General features: G+C 48.0%; 10 protein-coding genes across 10 annotated transcripts; 5 read left to right on the forward strand and 5 right to left on the reverse strand.

Annotated features, from left to right (window-relative positions):
* Positions 1–49: 49 nt before the first annotated feature.
* On the forward strand, positions 50–780 carry EV420DRAFT_977918 (histone-fold-containing protein). Its single transcript, XM_060484228.1, has 5 exons — positions 50–180; positions 233–290; positions 341–489; positions 545–637; positions 688–780. Exons 1-4 carry the CDS (start codon positions 154–156, stop codon positions 620–622), a joined length of 312 nt encoding a protein of 103 aa, XP_060325315.1. The 5' UTR covers positions 50–153; the 3' UTR covers positions 623–637; positions 688–780.
* A 581-nt stretch (positions 781–1,361) lies between these two features.
* Positions 1,362–3,376, reverse strand: EV420DRAFT_1648492 (uncharacterized protein; the record flags this gene model as incomplete). Its single annotated transcript, XM_060478178.1, has 6 exons — positions 1,362–1,573; positions 1,624–2,083; positions 2,133–2,171; positions 2,231–2,571; positions 2,623–3,213; positions 3,271–3,376. 6 exons carry the CDS (start codon positions 3,374–3,376, stop codon positions 1,362–1,364), a joined length of 1,749 nt encoding a protein of 582 aa, XP_060325316.1.
* Positions 3,377–4,224: 848 nt separating this feature from the next.
* On the reverse strand, positions 4,225–6,075 carry EV420DRAFT_1648493 (uncharacterized protein; the record flags this gene model as incomplete). The annotated part of the gene is made up of 7 exons (XM_060478179.1): positions 4,225–5,057; positions 5,116–5,159; positions 5,212–5,227; positions 5,283–5,525; positions 5,578–5,655; positions 5,710–5,896; positions 5,950–6,075. 7 exons carry the CDS (start codon positions 6,073–6,075, stop codon positions 4,225–4,227), a joined length of 1,527 nt encoding a protein of 508 aa, XP_060325317.1.
* Positions 6,076–6,883: 808 nt separating this feature from the next.
* EV420DRAFT_1572717 (proteasome endopeptidase complex beta subunit) lies at positions 6,884–8,272 on the reverse strand. Its single transcript, XM_060474359.1, has 6 exons — positions 8,111–8,272; positions 7,969–8,060; positions 7,841–7,917; positions 7,509–7,785; positions 7,254–7,455; positions 6,884–7,192 (listed from the first exon to the last, which is right to left on the reverse strand). The coding sequence occupies exons 1-6, from the start codon at positions 8,141–8,143 to the stop codon at positions 7,079–7,081; spliced, it is 795 nt and encodes a 264-aa protein (XP_060325318.1). The 5' UTR covers positions 8,144–8,272; the 3' UTR covers positions 6,884–7,078.
* Positions 8,273–10,254, reverse strand: EV420DRAFT_1572720 (pectin lyase fold/virulence factor). Its single transcript, XM_060474360.1, has 7 exons — positions 9,729–10,254; positions 9,528–9,670; positions 9,289–9,475; positions 9,070–9,236; positions 8,868–9,001; positions 8,767–8,802; positions 8,273–8,716 (listed from the first exon to the last, which is right to left on the reverse strand). Exons 1-7 carry the CDS (start codon positions 9,975–9,977, stop codon positions 8,418–8,420), a joined length of 1,215 nt encoding a protein of 404 aa, XP_060325319.1. The 5' UTR covers positions 9,978–10,254; the 3' UTR covers positions 8,273–8,417.
* EV420DRAFT_1572723 (P-loop containing nucleoside triphosphate hydrolase protein) lies at positions 10,165–13,304 on the reverse strand. The gene is made up of 11 exons (XM_060474361.1): positions 13,135–13,304; positions 12,969–13,007; positions 12,787–12,845; positions 12,613–12,734; positions 12,108–12,563; positions 11,604–12,049; positions 11,404–11,557; positions 11,099–11,221; positions 10,803–11,044; positions 10,630–10,748; positions 10,165–10,573 (listed from the first exon to the last, which is right to left on the reverse strand). The coding sequence occupies exons 1-11, from the start codon at positions 13,273–13,275 to the stop codon at positions 10,408–10,410; spliced, it is 2,067 nt and encodes a 688-aa protein (XP_060325320.1). The 5' UTR covers positions 13,276–13,304; the 3' UTR covers positions 10,165–10,407.
* Positions 13,305–14,153: 849 nt separating this feature from the next.
* EV420DRAFT_978433 (uncharacterized protein) lies at positions 14,154–15,424 on the forward strand. The gene is made up of 4 exons (XM_060484231.1): positions 14,154–14,245; positions 14,294–14,667; positions 14,732–15,140; positions 15,195–15,424. Exons 2-4 carry the CDS (start codon positions 14,470–14,472, stop codon positions 15,251–15,253), a joined length of 666 nt encoding a protein of 221 aa, XP_060325321.1. The 5' UTR covers positions 14,154–14,245; positions 14,294–14,469; the 3' UTR covers positions 15,254–15,424.
* On the forward strand, positions 15,375–15,823 carry EV420DRAFT_1572728 (uncharacterized protein; the record flags this gene model as incomplete). Its single annotated transcript, XM_060474362.1, has 2 exons — positions 15,375–15,577; positions 15,656–15,823. Coding segments are annotated over 2 exons (371 nt in total), but the record flags the coding sequence as incomplete, so codon positions are not given.
* Positions 15,824–16,986: 1,163 nt separating this feature from the next.
* EV420DRAFT_1648498 (uncharacterized protein) lies at positions 16,987–17,691 on the forward strand (the record flags this gene model as incomplete). The annotated part of the gene is made up of 2 exons (XM_060478180.1): positions 16,987–17,227; positions 17,288–17,691. The coding sequence occupies 2 exons, from the start codon at positions 16,987–16,989 to the stop codon at positions 17,689–17,691; spliced, it is 645 nt and encodes a 214-aa protein (XP_060325323.1).
* A 1,126-nt stretch (positions 17,692–18,817) lies between these two features.
* On the forward strand, positions 18,818–20,185 carry EV420DRAFT_978584 (uncharacterized protein). The gene is made up of 7 exons (XM_060484232.1): positions 18,818–18,890; positions 18,947–19,072; positions 19,136–19,333; positions 19,387–19,472; positions 19,536–19,643; positions 19,831–19,893; positions 19,946–20,185. Exons 2-6 carry the CDS (start codon positions 18,994–18,996, stop codon positions 19,858–19,860), a joined length of 501 nt encoding a protein of 166 aa, XP_060325324.1. The 5' UTR covers positions 18,818–18,890; positions 18,947–18,993; the 3' UTR covers positions 19,861–19,893; positions 19,946–20,185.
* The last annotated feature ends 654 nt before the right edge of the window (positions 20,186–20,839 follow it).

Genomic DNA, 20,839 nt, shown 5'->3' on the forward strand with positions numbered 1-20,839 from the left:
CGTCAAGCACGTGCCTCTTCCCTATATAAGCGTGGGATTCAAACGGCCTAGCTTCTTGTCTTTTCACTCCATCATCAAATCTCGACCTCGCTCTACAAGCAGAGTCGTCTCCTCCAGCAAGAACATCTATCACCTCACTACCTTATATCAACAATGTCTGGACGTGGCAAAGGTGGAAAGGTGCGAGCTAACGATGCTTGTGCTGCGGCTTTTGTACTGACGATGCCCTCAGGGACTCGGAAAGGGCGGCGCCAAACGCCACCGCAAGATTCTTCGTGACAACATCCAGGGTAAGGCGATTCTATTATCCAAGTCTTATATTCTCTTAACAGTCCTCCAGGCATCACCAAGCCCGCCATTCGTCGTCTCGCCCGCCGTGGTGGAGTAAAGCGTATCTCTGGTCTTATCTATGAGGAGACCCGTGGTGTCTTGAAAATCTTCCTCGAAAACGTCATCCGAGACTCTGTCACATACACGGAACACGCTAAGGTGCGTCACTTTCTCTATCACCCAATGCATTATGCTGACGAGAGTTCGGATCCAGCGCAAGACGGTTACTGCCCTTGATGTTGTGTACGCCTTGAAGCGCTCTGGCCGTACTTTGTACGGTTTCGGCGCCTAAACCATGTGCCTGTCAGTGAGTCAAGTTTCTTTTCATCACCAGTTCATTATCTGAACTGTTCTCAGTTAGTTCTGTTATAATTTATGTCTACTCCCGATTTGTAACACGATGTAATATGACTCAGGCTTCAGAATTTATGATTCATCGCGGTCCCGTTGCTTTTTTGGATCCACTTTGGTGCGGATGATCCCGTTAAGTCCTTCACATGCGGTCGTTGAATAGGCTGGGCACTGGGTGTATGTTAGTGTACACGAGTGTATAGCTCCTACCTGCTACATATCAGATTGGCCATGCCGCGCTTGACTGTATCTGAGGGCGTACTCAAAGCCTTCGTTGTACCAGGGCTGTTCAGACAAGAATTGCCACACCTGCTGGATAATATACTAGGTGTGATCTCAGTGGCTATCATTGCATTGCGTTACGTTGTGCACGAGCCTTTGTTGGATTACGTGTGCAGTTCTCATTCAATCGCAGAAGCTGGCCTTCAAACTTCTTGGTCCAGCCGCTCCTGCCGATACAGAGTAAGAACTAATGTGAATGTGTCTGTGATACACGCCTGAATCCGCTCTGTGGGGAACGCCATCGACCGCGTGAAATCGACCTTTTCTGATCTTCCTTCCAAACGATACAACTAAGGTGCACCTGATTATTCGCAGTTAGGTACGCTACCAGACCTGCTGGAGAGCCAAACCTATTGCTACTCGACATTACTACTCTAAATACCAATCATAACACGTCCTCATACCGTCCTCCACCACGTCGAATCAGCTCTGAGATGAGCTGCGACTTGCGCAGCAAAATGTTCATCCGTCAGAGCACCAAGGTGTCCCGAACCCTTTGCACTCATCGCAATAGACTCTTCGTTTGTATAGAAACCACCGCGCTCAATCATAGCACCAGGATCGTTGGTTACCCAGACCTTCACGGTAATGTAGAGCCTCTCGCTCTCAGCTAAAGCATCTATAAGTGAGACGTTTTGGGTTGCAGAGGGTCGCACTTACGTGGTATCCGACCTCCCTTTTCAATGAAAGACTTGAACTTCACGTACAAGCTCTCGGTGTTGGAATAGACCTTCGCTTTCCAGTTTTGAATTGTTGATCGCTTGACGGTCAAGAGCCTTGATGGCGTCTGTTTCTGTTCCGTAAGCCAATCAGCGACATCGTCCATGCCGCCTTGGGATCCATAGGCCGCCTGCAGACCCATCGCTTTGCACATCTCGTGCTGGAACCACACAATGGCATAATGTTTGTAGCAAGTCGTATATGGACGCCGTTGAAGCTTGCGCAAAAGCTGAGCCACGTCGGCGAACTCTGTGTCCCATGTTTGGCGGGGCGGGGGATTGTGGTAGCTGCGTATCCACGACGCCGTCGCTGGAGGTCGCAGTGAAGTTGAGGTATACAGAAAAGAGCGAGTTTCTGTGGGCACTACGTAAAACGCGCTATGAGGACTATCTTGACTGGTCTGGAAGGTATCATCAGTATACTATTTAAAGACTGATGCAACAACTCACTGATATCGCTGGCGCTTGGTTCGGCGGAATAAGAGGAGACTGAATACTCACTATGTAAGCAAGCGTTCGAACACGATCGAGTCTTCTTTTTCACTCACCGACATCTCGGCCATTGCAAAGACCACAAAAATATTGCTTGTATCCGCATCTAAGTCCAATTGGCGGCATGCATCGAGAGTAGCGATATGTGTAGGATTTGCAGGGAGTATGTTCCAAGGACTGCCAGTTCGAGAGGGTATAACTCCGTTGGAGTACGCGAAATGCATACCTAGCGGCCGAAGTTCGCTCTGGCAGTCCTTGTAAAACGCGGGAAAAGAGTTGGTGGAAAATTTGATCGTTTCATGTCGGCGAACGAAACGCAAGAAATCGCCCATCCTTCCAGAGAATGGAGCCGTCCCTTCCAGGGTGAACCGGGCCAACCACCAGTCTAGCAGTTGGTCTATTGCGGTAATCATCAGCTTTAGAACGCAATTGTATACGAAAATCTCACCCATACGAAGCATTACCTGATTATCCTGAATCTCCAGAAATTCATCCCTGACCTTCTCCGCCAGGTTGCTATTTTGGTCAGAGTCATCCCCTTCCCCGTAGAAGAGGACAAGATAAGGGTCCCTGCAGAAATCATTACGTGACCGAGAATCTCGGACCCGTCCTTGTTGACTCAAGACCGACGACGACGTCGACTCAGAGACACCATAGACTGGGCTACTAGGCGCTCGAATAAGCGGGGCTATCCTTTCATCCAGAAAAGACTGTAAGCCATTTGCGACAGAACGTCGCAATGATGCGCTTGTTCGTCGAACGTCGACCTCGCCTCTCCAACGGTCGAATGAAGGGCGAGGCCACACGCCGGGTTCACCAAGATGCTCTTCGTACCCGGAAAAGTCATCTTCGACGTCGTCATATTGATCGTGCCCTTCTTCATCATCGGATTCCTCCTCTGAAGAGCTGCTCACAGGAACAGGCGACGGCGACGGGGAAAAAGACAACTCGCGCTCAACTATACCTGGGCTAGGCATGGCCTGACGAGGCTCAGGATTCAAGAGCTGGTAAACGTGTTTTACGGGCCTACGAGTCTCTACTGCGAAGGCTAAGTTAAATTTTCACAGCCAGATTTGATACGCGTAATAAGACCTACCATGGTTCTCACCAAAGTTGCCGACATCAGCAGGCGGGGAAATGTCTCGAGCATACGGATGAGGGCGGGCGGAGCGCGTACTCTTTACTTTTTCAGCCCTAGGCATGGCAATGGGCAGTCTTAAAGTCAAGCACTTGTGATGGAAAGAGACAAAGTTGCGATTGGCGTTGCACAGTCGTCTAGAATTTGGCAAAGGCCCTACGGCCCAGAGGTCCGATGCGGCATTTTTTAAGCTGTCAACGCGGGGACGTATGGCACATTCTGCCAGAACTTGCCATATACATACATGATTCCTGGCCACTCCCTTTGTATCACCGTCCAGGTCGCCTAACAGTGCTTCTCACATCGAGTAGAACAGAAGCGATATTATGCGAAGATTGTGCTGCACAACTGGATCTGAACCCAAAAAAAATAAACATGAGAGTCGGAATCGGAATCGGACAAAAAGCGGCAAGATATATTCCCGAAGACATTCCGAGCGTAGCTGAGCAGAATAGTGGTCCGTGCAGTAATGCGTGCAGGACATGAGTGAACGAAGAGAGCTTGCCGAGCGGGATTTTTCCCCTTCTGGACTACGGAAACGATCGACACCCGACCTTTATTTATTTAATCAGACAGACAGACGCCTCCTTGAGTCTACAAACGATTATTGTTTCACCACCGTTCGGGCGAATCATCATTATATTCAATCAAACAATTCAATCTATGAAAGGTGTCGATATGTAGCTACAGATACCCGCAGTCTGACTCGGTAAGTAAAAAAATCGTATAATAGTATGCGTATGCTAAAGAAAAACGAAGTGGTGATCGCAGTACTACCTTTATAACGATTTTACAGGTATACTGGGATCGAAAAAATAGATAAAACTACAGTCGATGAAACACCCCATAAGTACATGATGGTAATGATCGTAGAATGTTTACAAACGAAAATACTCGAATCCACCAGACTGGTCATGAAGGGGTTTCTTCTACGCGGTTCTGTGAAAAGCGATCTGCATAGGGAGGAGGCAGCTCCCGCACAGTACCTCCATCCCGATGCTGGATGATCAATTCTCCTTCGCCTGTCGAAGTGACATTCTCGCGTGTACCGTACGACGCAGGCCGCGCAGGCCATGGGTCATACGCTCCGTTCGACGAAGGAGGCATAGCCGACTGTGAACGCTGTACGCCTCCCGCTGACCCAATCGACTCAGAAACCGACGAATCCGGCTCTGCGGTAGTCAACCCTCCTTCCGCAGTTTTACTCGGTCGGCGGATGGACGATTGGGGGAAGTTGGTGAAACCGGGTCGAACTGAGGCAGATGACGACAGGGACGCGGTTTGATAGGTTCCCTCAGTTCCATCTTCCATCAAACGACGAGGATCAAAGGGAGGCAGGGAACTGACACCGGAGGACGGAGACCTGGACACATCGGACATGGTAGTTGACCCGTTACTGTAAGAAGGTGATTTTGGCGTGTGGGGCAAGACGGGGGTATGTCCAACAAAGGCGTTGATGGTCATAGCTTGGCTGCTGTTATCGGACATAGGGCTCACTGGCATATACGGAGTGACGTCAGGATCAATCTCTGTGTTCGTCTTTTGGGCTTGTCGTCTTCGGCGCCAGAAGAACCAGCCTGCTGTAACTAACAGCAGGAAGGCCAAGACGCCTACGACAACCCCAGCGATAAGTCCCGCATGGTTCTTGTTTTTGCCCGCGTTTGCCGCTGCTGCAGCGGCGGCGTCCAAGGCAGTGGCGTTCCCGCTCCCGCTCTGAAGCGAACCGCAATCAATGTCAGTATTGCCTAGCGTGAGTTAATCAGTCTCAATCATACTCGATTCGATGACTACCAGTCGACTTACCAGTTGGCGTAATGGATGGTGTCCCCCAAGCTACAGCACCGGCGCTAATTCGTCGTCAGCTGATAACATCTATCATTAGGGATGATACAAACTCACGAATCAGAAACACCAGCTGTCAGGCGTAGGTGAGAATCTTGATTTATGACAGATGAAATGAAGGGGCATACCTAACATGATTTGACCGCTCGTCGCTCGATTGATGTAGGTGTAAGCATCATCATCTCCTCCCGTGGTCACATTCGTGACCACAGGAGAATCGGTCTGTACTAAAGAAATATTATAGGGAGGAATGCCGCCTTTTATTCGCAGCCCCCATGGCTGGCAAGGCTGCAATTCGGTTGCCGTAACGTTAGAAGTGACCGTGAATGTAGTAGAATTTGTTTCGGTAATGCAGTTCGTTGTTGTGCCCGCTACGATAGCTGTTAAGTAATGCGTTATGAGAGAACTAAACACAAAGCTTACTGCCGACCGTGAATAATTTGGGCGCATTTCCTCCAGAAGATCCTTCAGAATCGATGACATTAAGCAGTATCTCGGAACCTGGTTTTTCATGTTTCAGCGTCGGTACGGCGGTGCAAATGTTAAAGGGCTTACCAACGGGGTTGTTGACCGTCCACGTTAGATTGCTTTCATTCTGTCCCAATAGCGAAGTTATCAATCCACCGCCCTTCTCATAAGCTCTCATATAAAATGGTGGTACACCATGGGTATCGTTATTAGGATCGTAAGGCTTGACGAGGATACCGAATTCATGGCATGATTCCAACGTTGATGACACAGACTAGACAGGATGATAAGTACTGAAGAAAGTGATGAAAACCCAAATACACATACGTTGCTATCGAAAGCCCACTGAAATATTTCCGAGGTCGCCTCGGCGCGACACGGATCTGTAAACCCCAACAGAAAGAGAAGTGCGAGAGCCGGTAGCGAAAGCGAAGGCGAAAAACGAAGAAACATCTTCGCAGGACGAAGGAAGACGAAAAGACGCCCGACGATGGTGAAGGTGGGAGGAAGAAACAGGCACCTGGCCTCTAATGCGGCGCCACGGTTTAGTGGGGACCTCCACCCTAGATCCTCCTAGATCTGACACGGTTTGTCTGGAGGCTATGTCAGTGCCGACTAGTTCGGCCCCTGGCAAATACAAACGGCAGCCCACCGAATTATAAACGAGTGTGTTATTCCTCTTCGCAGAAGAGATAAAGGAGCGGTGAATCCTTGAGAATAGGAATAAACGAAAGTGAGTATGTATGTAGTAGATCAATTGATTGTTTCGAGAGGCCGACCGTACTTTTTCACAATCAACTGTTGCTTCTAATTCTGATACTTGATGAGCTTTACCCGGCACCCCACAACTCTGAGGAATATCATAACCCAGGTCGGCATCGCCGATTGCCTGTGCTGGATTGGGCGATCATCCCTGTCCGTCGTAGGTTGGGCGCTGTGTGCTGATGTCCATCACCATCAGGGCGGTGTTTTCTATACAGTCGTCTGATATGAGCGATGCATGAGGCCACATCTTTATTCATGATGATGGAGCGTTCATTTAGGAGGCGGCTAAGGAGAACTAGGGAGACGTTGGCAAATCAATGGAAATGGTTCCGGTACATGTTCGTATCGTGGGAATCATTACTGTGTAACCCTGTCGATCCCCCGACGCACTTTCCAAGCCTTTTGACTACGCAGTATTGCGCATAATCTGGTGGTACAAAAAAGTAGCTATCAAGCATCATGCGCTCATAAAAGTACCGCTAAACTGAAGGAATCTTCTCGCGACAGTTTGTTTATCAGCCATTCGAGCATTTTCACATCCCTGCCTTGGTTACCGGCAAGAGCAATATAACATCCATTGATATATAATACTCTACGTGCCTGTCCAACTCGTTCCGCTACGTACGTAGCAACCCAGGAACAAACGACTGATTCTGAACGACACAACGGCAACAAAATGAAAAGAATTGAATCACTGCGTCTGTGCGCCATATCCTCTGATGCCTTCGGCGAAGGACCATGTCGTATCCGCGCTACGCGACTCTGAGATAGAGGTGCCAGCAGCCGTGATTTTAGCAATTTGGTACTAGGTTCAGTCAGGTGAGCAACCACATTTCAAACTGAAAAGAGCCAGAACAGGGATGTACCTTATTCAAACTCCTCGCATCTCTGTAATACAGGACTTTCATACTATCCTCGATGATCTTGAGCGCCTCCTCCTCGGTAAGGACATCCTCGTAGCCCTCGACCGCTTTACGTAGGAGGGGCTGGGCGATGTAGGAGCCATATCCAGTCGCCAACGTTGACGCAGAGTAAGTGGTACCTAGCAAGTCGACGTATGCCAAAAATCTGCCAGAGGCAGTCAGACAAGATCGGCGGAAGGACGCTGATTTCAATCATACCGCTTTCCATCTTTGAATCCACCGACAAGCAGTGAATTCCATAGAGGGTTCATCTTGGACCTCCGGGCGTACATGACCTGAGACAAGTACTCGTGGATCTCAGCTGGTCCAAGGCTGTGACCATCGGCAGCGGTGAATTCGTCCACCATGAGTTCGTCGAGTATAGTTTGGATGTATTGAAAGTCGGACATGTCACCGCTGGCGCCAATAATGGTATAGTCTCCCACTGCTTGCAGACGTTGGACATCCTTGAAGCGGGCGAGCGAACCATAGGAGGCTATAATGGCGTGTTTATTAGACAGCGAAAAGGTAAGGAAGCGGTTCATACGCACCGAGGTTGTCAGCAGCCATCATTATCCCGTCCTTGTACTTGATAGCGAGGACACTCGTTCCTGTCACTATTGGCTGTCTGAAGACAATTACTCTAGCGAAATGTTAACAATACAAACAAGAGACGTACTGTGTGTGCTGAATACCAGCTGAAGCTTTGGGTCCATTATAAGGTCGTTGTGCGATTGGGTACGTTCCGTAGAGGTCAACAGCGTCGTTTCTCTGGAAAGAATCATCAATACGCAGTAATAAGACGACAGATAAGAACGTACTGGACGGCCCCAGTTTGTAGGGAAATGATCCATGGTGAGAGTGAAAGAATGGTTCTTGCCTGACGCGCAAGCAGGACGCGTACTTGGCTTATGTAATCCGTATGATAAGATCTATCAAAGATAAGATAAGATAAAGTGATTTCCCCAAGTCAAACCCAAACTTATTCAGAGCACAGTAAAATAGTTTAATGGAATGTAAAAAAAAGTACAAGATGTTTTCATTCGACGTTCCTAGGCACAGCGGATAAAGCCTCTAGTCCTCCTTTGGCAAATTGAGTAGTAATACATAAAGTCGGTGCATGCCGCGTCATGTCGTACAATTAAATCCCACAGGATCTAAAACATTACTACACGAAATGGTGCGACTTCCACTCGTTGCTATGTCGTCGAATTCTCCAAACCGTATGCCGGTGCACGGAGCGGCCCCACTGCACTGCAGCTCCGCCAGATACTCGGAAGCGACATTGCCCACGGACGACTCCCAAGTGATGTCGGAAATCTGGAACAGGGACGTATCGCACCCTCCCGTAGCGCCGATGTAGGACGTGCACTGGGTGATGTACGCTACCGAGTCGGTAATATCTTGGACGACGAAATCCCGGAAAGCTTTGCAGATATTAGTGCTACTACGCTACATAGAATCACCTCAAACGCACTGATATTTCTGGCATATCCGAGACCGCCGCCTCCACCTATACAATTAAAATCAAATAATTCAATCCTGCTAGGGCTGCGAAACGATAGAATGTTTACAAACCATTCGGCGGATAACCCTGCTGGATGCCCGTCCATGTTTTGATCCATCCGGCGTAGCTGGTTCCAAGGCACGCAACCCTTTCAGCGGTAACGTTTTCTATCCGCTCAAACACACCGGGATATTGTCCAATAGATCTATACCCAACCAAAAAAAAGTCCAAATCAAATTTAAGAATCCGGGGCTAGAAAGCGTCCGCACTTACCCAATAGAAAGACCGAAACCGGCATGGAACACCGAGTCTTGGATCAAGATATTAGTCGAGTTTGCTTTCAAGGATATATCGTCGTCCCCTCCAGTGACGGTCCAATTACGAAACGTGATCCGATTTGAGTAGAACGTATCCACACCGTCCGTGTTGCGCGCTGGTTCCTGTGAGTCATTAGGGCGCGCGCTTCAGGCCAGGAAGATCGAGAGAACTAACCGAACTATTGCTAGTGGAATTCACATATATCCCTTCCAACAAAACATCCTCCGAGTTCTTGATAGCCATCGTCCAGAACTGAGATTGTACAAATCGGATACCAGAAAAGAGCGAATTGGTAGTATTCGTGATCATAAGGCTGATAGGCCGGCCTGCTAAATTAGATACGCCCTTTGTAAAGTCGTACCTGCAACATTCCCCTCAGCCACCACAATGGTCAGCCCAAAAAATCGACACACCAAAGCTGTCCATTACCATCAAACGTCCCTACCCCATGTCCACGGAAAACGACCCTATCCCCTCCGAACATCCACGCCGTAGTCTGATTCTGATACCCCAGCGGTAACCCGTTCGAGCGCCAATACGTGATATTAGTTCCCCACTAAAATACCAGGGTTGTCAGCAACTAACTGCATCCTCGAATCAATGGAAGCACTAACAAGCATGGTACCGCTCAGATCGACTAAGACATCCCGAAGTCCAGTGGTATTCATCACCGACTCGATATGGTAGAGTTCATCATTCAACACGACTGTTCCTCCTTGTCCGCATCGATCAAAAGCAGACAGGATCGCAGGGGCATCGTCGGAAGAGTCATCACTGGCATGGACATGGCACACGGAACCTCGCTGAACCACGTATCCAGCATGAGCTAGAGTAGCCAGGACAATCGACAAGAAGAGTTTCATCGAGAATATGAGAACTTGGCTTCCTTGCAGCACACATGCATGGTTTTATGGTAGCATCAGAACCCGAGTTGAATGTCGAACGTTGAATGCCCATGTGAACTGACTTCCATCGCTCGCGGGCGGTCCGGATTCTTCTCAGAGAGCAGAAGGATCACAAGAACGCATTCATGCACGGTTTTATGGTAGCCTCAGAACTCGAATTACATGCCGAACATCGAGTGCCCATGTGAACCGACTTCCATCACTCGCGGGCGGTCCGGATTCTTCTCAGAGGGCAAAACGATCACAAGAGCACATTCTAGGGAAAACATCCCAGTATCAAGGTTATAGACAAGGATGACACTATCTAAATCTAACACAAATTATAAGCGAGTCGCCAAAAAGTAGCAAGATAATGTCGCGAACATAATTCATCAACTGAAGACAGTAATCAATTCTTTTTGCGCTTCTTCGTTTCTCTCGTGTCTCCATTTGCAATGTCACTCCTCTTTCCAACCTTGCCTGCTTTCTTATTCACCACTCGTTGCAACGCCCGCTTGGTCTCGCCGTCGGTAAATGTTGATAGGTCAAAGTAGTTCGTCGCAAACTCTAATAGCCTAGAAAGACGACGGTCATCAGTCCAAGAAGCTCAAAACAGAAGAACCAAACGTACCATTCAGGGCGAACCTCGGATACCGTACGAATGTAAGGTCTCTTCGTCAACACAAATTCGTTGAAGATAACCCATTCTGGTTGAGTGTCAAGGCCACAGGACGGGTGAAGTGCCACGACCTGCATATGCCATCAATCACGAGGCCTTGAAGGCAAGTAAGAATCGTTACGAACCTGATTATCCTTGACCGTGAGATAATTTCCCTTTTCTCCCTCTTTATGCGCCACTTGCATGAAGAACCCACAAACAAGTACTTGACGAATGTTCTGGTACAGTTTCTTCTCGTCCGAGAGTGAAAGCAGTTCTACTTCGTATTTGGCCATGGTTCGCTCCAACTGTGCACGGACGTTGTCCGCCTGGGCGAGAGCTCGAGCGGAGAGGAAGTGGTTGTACAGCCAGGTCTTGTCATACTTATCTGTGAGGCTGAGTGAGCATTTTGTTTTGGGCGGCGAAGTAGACGGGAACATACTTTGAACATATTGATTATAGGCATTCAACATGGTAAGATGATCGCCATCGGGGACAGTGAGTAGGGCTTTTGCTGCATCGGCTTGGTTACGTGCATTTGGCGGTCGTATCCACACGTTCGGTACTAGTAGTTATCGTTAGTTGAGTGATAGATAGATAGGTAACGAGAACGCTAACCGGAAAGCATAGCGGTGATGGTGAGGATTTCGTTGCTGCACTTGAATTCTGGGCTGACGATAAGCATTTTTGCAAGCTAAAGCAAAGAAGGAGTTAGTCATAGATACATCTGCAAAGGGAGTTTCAGACGTACCTGAGGATCGAGCGGGAACTCTGCCATCACACTACCCAAGGTCGTTAGGTTACCGTCATCATCCAACGCAGAGAGGAAGTTCAGTAACTCCAAAGCTCGCATCAGCGTCTCGGGAGCCGGAGCATCAACGTAGTCAAACCGTACGAGATCCTGGAACCAATTAATAGGTGTTTGTATTCATGCGTGAGATTCTTACCTTGATGCCCAATTTGACAAGCTCCAGGACAGTATTACTCAAATTACACCTCAAAATCTCTGGATGGGTTTGCTCTTCGAGCTCGTTCATGAAGTCCTTCTCCGTATAAAGCCGGAAGCACTTCCCTGGCCTCGTACGACCCGCACGACCCGCTCTTTGCTGGGCGGAGGCCTTAGATATAGGGCTTACGAGTAGACTTTCAACTCGTATCCGGGGGTTGTAGACTTTCTGTTTGGAGAAGCCAGGATCAACGACGTAAACGATTCCATCTATTGTCAAGGACGTCTCAGCAATATTGGTGGAGACAACGACCTTTCGGCCTGGGGGACCGTCGGGTGTTCGAGGAGTAGGTGCAGGGTCGAAGATGCGCTGTTGCTGTTGAGGGGGTAGGGAAGAATAGAGAGGTATACAAACTAGAGGGCCGACGGAGTCTGGGTCCTGGTTTACTAGATCGTCCTGCTTCAAGCTTGATTTTTCGGCACGCATCCTCTATTTCCTCTTCACCGGTGAGGAAGAGTAAGATGTCACCAGGGTCTTCGGCTCGATGGATCATAAGGACAGTTCGGATAGCAGCTTCCACGTAATCGGGCTCGGGTTCTTGAGTGTAGAACACCTCTACAGGATGTGTACGGCCGGGTACTTTGAATAGAGGTGCCGGTGTACCAGCGGTAAGGCCAAAGTATTTTTGGAATTTGAGAGCATCAAGAGTTGCGGACATTATAATGATCTTGAGGTCGGACCGGCGTTTTGCGAGGTCTTTCAGGAGACCCATGAGGATGTCAGTGGCAAGTGTCCGCTCGTGCGCTTCATCTAAGATGATAGTGGAATATCGCTCGAGATTGGGATCGTTCATTGCTTCCCGGAGAAGCATGCCGTCGGTCATGTATTTGAGGAAAGTTGTACCAGGCTCTGTCATGTCTTCGAATCGAATTGAATAACCGACGTGTCGACCAAGCTGGACTAGAAACAAGGTAAGCCTTCTGGATCCAAGTACGTCAACAGTACTCACCATCCATTTCATCCGCCACCCGTTTTGCTACTGACATCGCTGCAACACGACGAGGTTGGGTACATGCTACGAGTTTGCCTTTTGTATGCGGTAGATCTGAGTACGCGACGAATTGAGGTATTCTTTGGCAGCAATGAGTGTCAATCTGATAAGAAGGAAATGTGCAACACATACTGTGTCGTTTTTCCTGATCCAGTCTCGCCAACCATTACAATGATCTGATTCTCATTGAACTATTGCAAAGATCAGCCGAATCGTTACTTGAAGAGAAAGGGCGCATTTGAAGAGGGGTCGGCCTATTCCTAAGGGCAACAGAACTCAAACCCCTCCTCAGATCTAACGCGCATATAACTTACCATCTTGAAAAAGTCATCCATCTGGGAATACACGGGTAGCTTTTCTCGCGAAGGCAAGGATTTTCTTGTACTGCGCCGAATGTGGCTGCTTCGTGAACGGATTAATATCATGTTCCTAGGTATACTGTCAGATAAAGCTTTCGGCTCTGCAAGTGATAGAACGAACCAGAGCTTGCCGCGCCTGTTTACCGGTGACTTTTCTGGGCAAAAAACCACATAGTGGCTCTTTCGAGGTATCAATTTTGGCTTTGGATGGCCCGGCGCCACGCTGAGAGGGGGGTAGATGAGCGAGGTAAGGGTTGTCCATGATTTTTTCGAGAGATGGGAGTAGAGAAGGATAGCAAATAATGATTGGTCATCAAAATACACCGTTATAGAACTATTCCCACGATGCTTGCCGCGGCAGTTTTCGGCTTAGCGCCGTTGGTTATCCTGTACTACACAACCTGTACCACCTGCCACCACCCTGTCTTATTTTTCACGCGCACCGCTTACAGTGAAATTTCGTTGCTCGTCGTGCTTCTTGAAGCTGTCGGCTAGAACACCGCTACAGGTGTACTGTTCGTCACAACACAGCAGACTTGGTCGATTGCGGTTGCCCGACACCTACGTTTCGTGACCTTCATAGAGAAAAGCTTGAGTATAGCTACAAACATGCTGTTTGAATGGCAGGCTTCGTTAGCCACGTTGTCTTGACAGTTGCGCTTCCTTCCCAGCGTGGTTAGATGGACTAGTTCTCCGTTCGTTGGTGGATCACTCGTGATGCCACTGTAGGTTTCGGTCTGTTCCTTCTCACACTTGCCCATGGTCTGTGCGCCATGTCTTACTGTTATATTTCTCTGCATCATACACGGAACGTTCATCGTCCATTTTTTGTCTCCGACAGTCCCATGGAGGACTGTTTAATCCCGAGTGAAGCCTATATATGCAGTGTTGGGCATGGCGTAACGAGATCTCGCTGCGCATTGGTGGGTTCGACCCCGATACGCGGTCAAGACGTGGATCTTCGTTCCGTGAACAAACCGGGGGAAGTGTACCACGGTATCACTGGATGTTGCTGCGGGGACGAAAGAGAAGGTACGAGGACCAAGCTTGGGACCTGGCAGACCTCCTTACCTCGTTGGTTTCAGTCCCTGTTCCAGCCCTGTTCTCGGATGCAAGTTTTCCGACCTAATGTATTGCAAAAACATCCGGACGCGGTTTCCGCTCATCGCTTGTTCACTCTTCCAGAATTTTGACGGTAACCTGCGCTATTAGTACTGCCGTCTCATTTGAAGGTGAGCTGGATTATTATCCACTGTACAAAACTAAAATCTTGCGGATAGATACGGAAATGAACATTCCTACTGCTTATGCTAGTCGATACTGACAGAACGCGGGGACTACTTCGAGGTAGTCGTAATCGGTGTCGCATTTTAATTCCAACAAGAGCTTCTAATAAGGAAATTTTAAGCTAAGGAAACACACCTGTTTTCGAACTCTATTTCATTTTCTTGGCTAAATGGGACACACTCGATACTCAGGCAATGTTTCTTTTTTCAGTATGAACCGCCTTGGCACTACACGTACTAAAAGGACCTTCGCGACCTTCAGTCTCTCCTTTACACGCTCTCTTTCCCCCATTTGCACGTGTCGAAGCAGAAGCCAGCGTCCTACTGCTGACCAACAGATTTTCAGGTGTTTCAGCATGCCTTTGACGGTAAGTTGTATCTCATCCTATTTACCTCGCCAGCTGTATCCAGTCTTGTCTGACTTTCCTACAGGCAGCCTTGAGTTCTTCCTCGTCCTACGCTTTCACCACGAGCGCGACTGTGCTCCTCTATGACCTGCTCCTCCTCCTTCCCACTGAAATTGACTATGTATGGCTTCCCCGACCCTTGCATCCACATCTGCTGTTGTTCGCGCTGAACTGCTACTTACCCTTGATCGATATGGTGGTGAATATCAACCAGCTCCTACATAAACCCACTCCGACCCAGTGTCGTCAGTTTGCCTTTGTCGCAGGCCCACTCATGGCCCTCGGGATTTTCACATCACAGGTGATCCTCATGATCCGCACGTATGCAATATGGGATCGACACAGAGTGGTATTCTGGTGTTTTATTGGGACGGGGATCTTCTGCTTTATACCAGGGGTAGTTTGCCTTGCTATAGAACTCAAGACGTTGCAATGTACGTTGTTTATCATCCATGCTTTCGAAGTACTCAATACCTTCCAATTTGTAGTCATTGAACTGCCGTTCGATCACCTTAACTGCTTGAGCATTTCTCCAACCTATGGCTAACGTGTTCTATATCCCTGTACTCGTTTCAGAGACGATCATTGCTTCGCTCACACTCTTCAAGGGCGTTCAGCACCTGCGGCGTTCTTCCCACCCCTTTCTCATCGAATTTTATGCCTCTGGAATGCTCTTTTATGTGTGCCTCTTCCTCATTTCTCTCGCAAATATCCTTGTTCCCATGTGGACCGATGCCATCGCACCCCTCAGTTGTTTCCAGCGCATCCTCCATTCCATTCTGAGCAGCCGCGTCATGCTACTCATTCTCAAGCAGAGACGGATCCGTCGACGTTGTCCTACAGAAGAGCTATACATGGATGATGTTGAACTGTCTCATACTACGCAGGACTAAATTACATCCAAATGTGCTGTAGGTGTCCTTCTTGACATCCTTGTGGTCGTAGGGAGTGTACTTGCCCTTGTTCCACCCTCGAAAACCATCAAAGATGCCAATGCTGTAGAAAAACGCAGCCGCGGTAGTGGATACTTGTATGCTTTCAGTCCGTCCTTGTACCAGATAATCATGCCCCCAATGCTCCTTTGCATTATTCCATCTCCCTGCATCACATACGGAACGTTCGTCTGCTACCTTTGGCCCTGTCAGTTTTACGTAGAACTGTGTAAGGGCAGGGAATCTTATGCAGTGCTGGCGTGACACGGCGAGGGATCTCCGGGTCGTTTTGCATCGGTGATTTCTACCGCACTACGCAGCCAAAGTGTGTTTGCGAGGCATGTGGTTCGTCATTTCATGGTTAGATCAGGGACTCCTCGGAGAAATTACCCCGGCGTCACTGGATCTTGCTGCGGGCACGAAGAAAGCACGAGGTCTGTGCTTGGAATCTGGTAACTATCATTAACTTGTGTCTCTGTCTGCTCCGTTCTTGGGTGTAAATCTTCCAGTTTGATTGACCTGCAAACATGCTAACAACTAACACTGCGAATCATCCAGGACGGCAAGGTTTCCGTTCATCGCTTTTTTACTCTTTCTAGAAAGGCGGTAGTTTGTCGCATGTTACTATCTTCGTTTTATGTATAAGTGAGCTGAGGGGAACTAATGTTTGCTGCTCACTGCTTAGGACTAAAACATTGCGAACAGATACAGAAAATGAACGCTCCTCGTTCTGGAGTGTTAGCACCGAGCACCAGCAGGGAACTTCACGGTGAGCGAAAATTTTGACATGTTGACTACAACAAAAATGCCTCCATGTTTCCAGTGTAGGAATTCTCGAAAACTTCAGCCGTGATCATAAAACACATTTGTTTTCCGAACTATCCCGATTCTATTTTACTTGATCACCGCCTGGTGCCAGGAAATGCTGACGTTGAGGTTACAGGCCGTCATCTGTAAACCATCTCAGGGTCACGGGCGCTAAAAGGACCGGCACCCACTTGAGACCACATAATCTTCTCTCTCCTTCTTTACGTTCTTTTCTTATTTGTATGCGCTGAACCAGAACTGAGAATTGGCAGCGGGATTTCAAGTGTTTCTGGCAGCAGGATGTACTCAACGGTGAATCATCTTTCGCCCTATTTCCTTCATCCGCTCTATCCAGTCACTTTTCTGACTTCCCTCCTTACAGGCATCCTTCACGTCCTACTCTTTCACCGCATGCGTGATTGTGATCATCTATGACCTACTCCTCTACCTTCCTACTGAAATTGACAATGTCTGGCTTTCCCGGCCCGTATATCCCCTCTTACTGTTGTTCGCACTGAACCGCTACCTACCCTTGGTCGATATGGCGATGACCATCAACTGGCTTCTGCATGAGCCCTCTCCTGTCCAATGTCGCCAGTTTGCCTTCGTCGCGAGCCCATTCGCGGTCACTGGGATTTTCACATCGCAAGTGATCCTCATGATCCGCACGTATGCAATATGGGACCGACACAGAGCGGTATTCTGGTGTTTTATTGTGACTGGAGTCTTCTGTTTTATAACGGAAGTAGTTTCTCTTGTTATACAGTTCAAGAGGATGCAATGTAGGTTGCTTGTCATTCGTGCTTTCGAAGCTAGCAGAGAGCTTAGGGCTTAATTCGTAGTCATCGAAACGTCGTCCAACTCCACTGGCTGCTTCAACGTCCCTTCAAACCAGGCCAAGGCGTTCTATATCCCTGTACTCATTTCAGAGACAATCATTGCTTCACTCACACTCTTCAAGGGCATACAACACCTCCGCCATTCTTCTCATCCTTTTCTCATCGAGTTTTATGTCTCTGGGATGATCTTCTATGTGTGCCTCTTCCTCATCACCCTTACAAATATCCTTATCCCCATGTGGGCCGACAGCATCACGCCCTTCCTTGGTTATTTTCAGCGCATCCTCCATTCCATCCTGAGCAGCCGCATCATGCTCATCATTCTCAAGCAAAGACGAATACATCGACGCTATCTTGATGAAGAGCCGTACACAGGTGGTGTTGAATTGTCTCATACCACGCTGTAAACTACAACCAGACGCGCTAAAAATCATTAAAAGACACCAACTCAGTCTGACGAGATGTTTGCTCCTGACGGACTTAGAAATGACGTGAGGAAAAAGATGCCAGCGTAGGGAACAGCATCCTATAGACCGACGGAAAGCACAGCCGACGGCAGAAACGTTTTGCGCCTGAATGGTAGCCGATTCAGGGACGCCAATATTGATTGGAAAAATAGCGTCTTACGAGAACATCTCTGACGAATCGGATTCCATCGAATATGAGGCCCAGTGCAAGAATACATTCACACAATTGAATACAGAAGGTCGCCGTCGACAGGTACGTTGCACTGGACTGTCCGTCTCCAGCGTAGTTTTCTCATGGTGGCGGTCGCTGTAGGTCCAATGAATTTCAGATGTTGAGCGATCAGAAAAACTAAATAACCCCGGAGAGACGTAACCAGGTACCTCACTCAAATCCCCTTGAGCAAGTCTATTCAGCGGATTTTGATCACCGCTTCCGGGCGGCACGCCGCCCACTATAATTGCACCCATGACGAGTATCGTGGCTTACATCTAGGAAAAGGATAGGAAATCCCGCGTAACAGATGAACTTGTTCTTTGTCAGGACTCGGTAAATCACATGAAAGAATCGCAAACAGAACGACACCTTTGGCCTAGTGCACTGTGTACCCGAAGATACGAAGAGCATGGAAATTAGTAGAATCGCCCATGGCTTCGTTCCTCCAAGTCGGACACCGAGGGCTTGCGCGACGCGTCTGCGGACAGTGTCTTGATCGCCTTATCTAGAAATGTTAACGCTTCGACCACAACCCTTATCCAGTTCTCCTGAGTCTGTACGTCAGAGGTAAGAGGGTTGGTTTAATTACGCGTTGTATGAAGCACTCTGCTCATCTCTAAATACACAGTGATGAGGCTCTGGGCCTCTGGTCAGTGGATTTGGGGTTCATTTAATGTACGTAGTGATTGATCCAGGGTCGTCACCGAAATCCGCGCCGACCTTTTCTGGGCGCGAAGTTCTGCTTAGTTATAGGGCTCCATACTTCCATGCAATGTGACAGTCCGCCGCATTTTGAGCGTAGACACTTTGGATCTGCTTAAACATACAACGGCGGGAATATTCCGCTTCTGTACTCCCCAATGCCCACGTTATCTAGTACTCCAGTGGAAGAGGCGAGTACAGCATCCTCAGATTCATACAAGATGTCAGTGACGCTTTCGTGCTCTCAGACTAGTCTCTGTCCTGATTTTAATATCTCAGAATAACACCTCTGGTATGAGTCCAATCGTGGACAGTACCGGAAGGCGATGATCGCTTATTTTCGTGCAGTTGCTCGGCACCTTCCAGTGAATCTTACATTATACGGCATTCTTTGTGATCAAGTCTGTTAGTGGTCCCACCACTGTACGCGTGTTGTTGACTTTTCTTTACTCATTTTCAAGTTTAAAGATATATACTACATGTCCTTTCCGAAGGACCGTCCATTGTCGAAGATCATTGTATATGTTCTCTGGCTCACCGAGACTGTTCAGACTGTTATCCATATCTCCGACATTTCCGACATCTTCTGTTATCATTTTGGGAACCTTTCTGAACTTGATGGTGTCCGCCTCTCATGGTTCACCGTTCCCATTCTCTCTGGATTCGGTGCGCATTTTTTACGTATGTCTACGCTTCGAGTTGCTGAAACAGTACGGTAGTTGGCTGTGTCTGTCAATTATTTTATGCATGGCGGATGTATCGATTCAGTAAAAAGACTCGGTGGATAAGTATTACCCTTTCGATGGTAAGCCTTATGCCTAAACGTATGTTGCCAAGTCACTCATTTGGAACCTTATTTTCATCCAAGATCGCATTTATTCAATGTGCGGGTGCGATTGCTTGCGGCATCCAAGCAGGAAGGTATGACCACTACCCAGAACTCCAGACAGATTTGACGGTCGAGGTGGTTACAATAGTGAGTAGGTTGTTGTTGTGTCCCTCGTTTAATCATCTACGATTCGCAGATATGGTTGGGTGGGAGTGCTTTTTGTGATGCTGCCATTGCTTTATGCATGACCTACCTTGTAAGAGAAGCAGAATAGCATTTAGGTCTCGACTGATTATTGTTGCCTATAGTTAATGCGAGCTCATACCGGTCTCAGATCTACTCAGGTACTTATTTCCTAGGCTAATACGTCTGACCATCGAAACCGGAACAGCAATAGGTTAGTTATACCGCGAAAATAGATCGCATTGACTCATTTACCACCTGCACAGCAGCGCTTGCTGTCATCGACATCGCACTCTTCCTCGCCTACCCCAATAACAACTACGACGTTGTCCCAGCGAATTGCTTTGTAATAATGTACTCGAATATCGTCCTTGCTATTTGCAATAGCCGTATGACAAGGCAGATTCGTGGAGGGAGGGAAGATACGCAACTCTTCCCTCATATGAGTCTTTCGATTTGTTGAATGGTGGATTGAATATCGAGTTTCAAAATACACAGACCACCAATTGGGACCAACCAATCAAGAACTGTATTATAATATGCACGTTCTGAAGCCTAATGCCGAGGTAAAATGTATAATTTAAAAAGATACATATTATCTGTCCGTCTATGTCAGATACATCGGTTAACTACCTACGGATTGAGCCGCATATAAAGGATAAAGTGTGCGTAGAGACGTACGTCGGAAGTCGACAGTGCCATTAAAATGGACACGGACGATACTATTGAGGTCTTTCATTCGCGGCTAGCACTTTCTGGAAACGATAAGAGTTTCGTGATCTAAAGTTTCTCATTTCGCATTAGTTCCCAGAAGAAAAGCCCCAGATGGCATTTTCTCCCACTCAGATCGCAGAGGAACAAGATCTGGCGCGCAATACAGTATGACTGCTGAGATCTCTGACAGCGCGACTAAAGGGTACCGATTGTAGCTGCTTTGGTATTATTGATCGTAGCCGTCAAGAAAGCCTCACGCACGAGGAGTAGAATCGAGATAATACAAAGAATAAATGATCTGTGCTTTAGCATTAATCTAAAAACAAGATTGAGTCAGTCAAGTCGGGTAGATAGTCCGACAAAGAATGCACTGGCCGTCATCCATCTCCATTCTGACAAGTACTGGTATGTCTAGACGACGGTGAGGACCAAGAAGATAATAACGT

Source organism: Desarmillaria tabescens (assembly GCF_030435595.1).
Source record: "Desarmillaria tabescens strain CCBAS 213 chromosome Unknown EV420scaffold_51, whole genome shotgun sequence".
Taxonomy (NCBI): domain Eukaryota; kingdom Fungi; phylum Basidiomycota; class Agaricomycetes; order Agaricales; family Physalacriaceae; genus Desarmillaria; species Desarmillaria tabescens.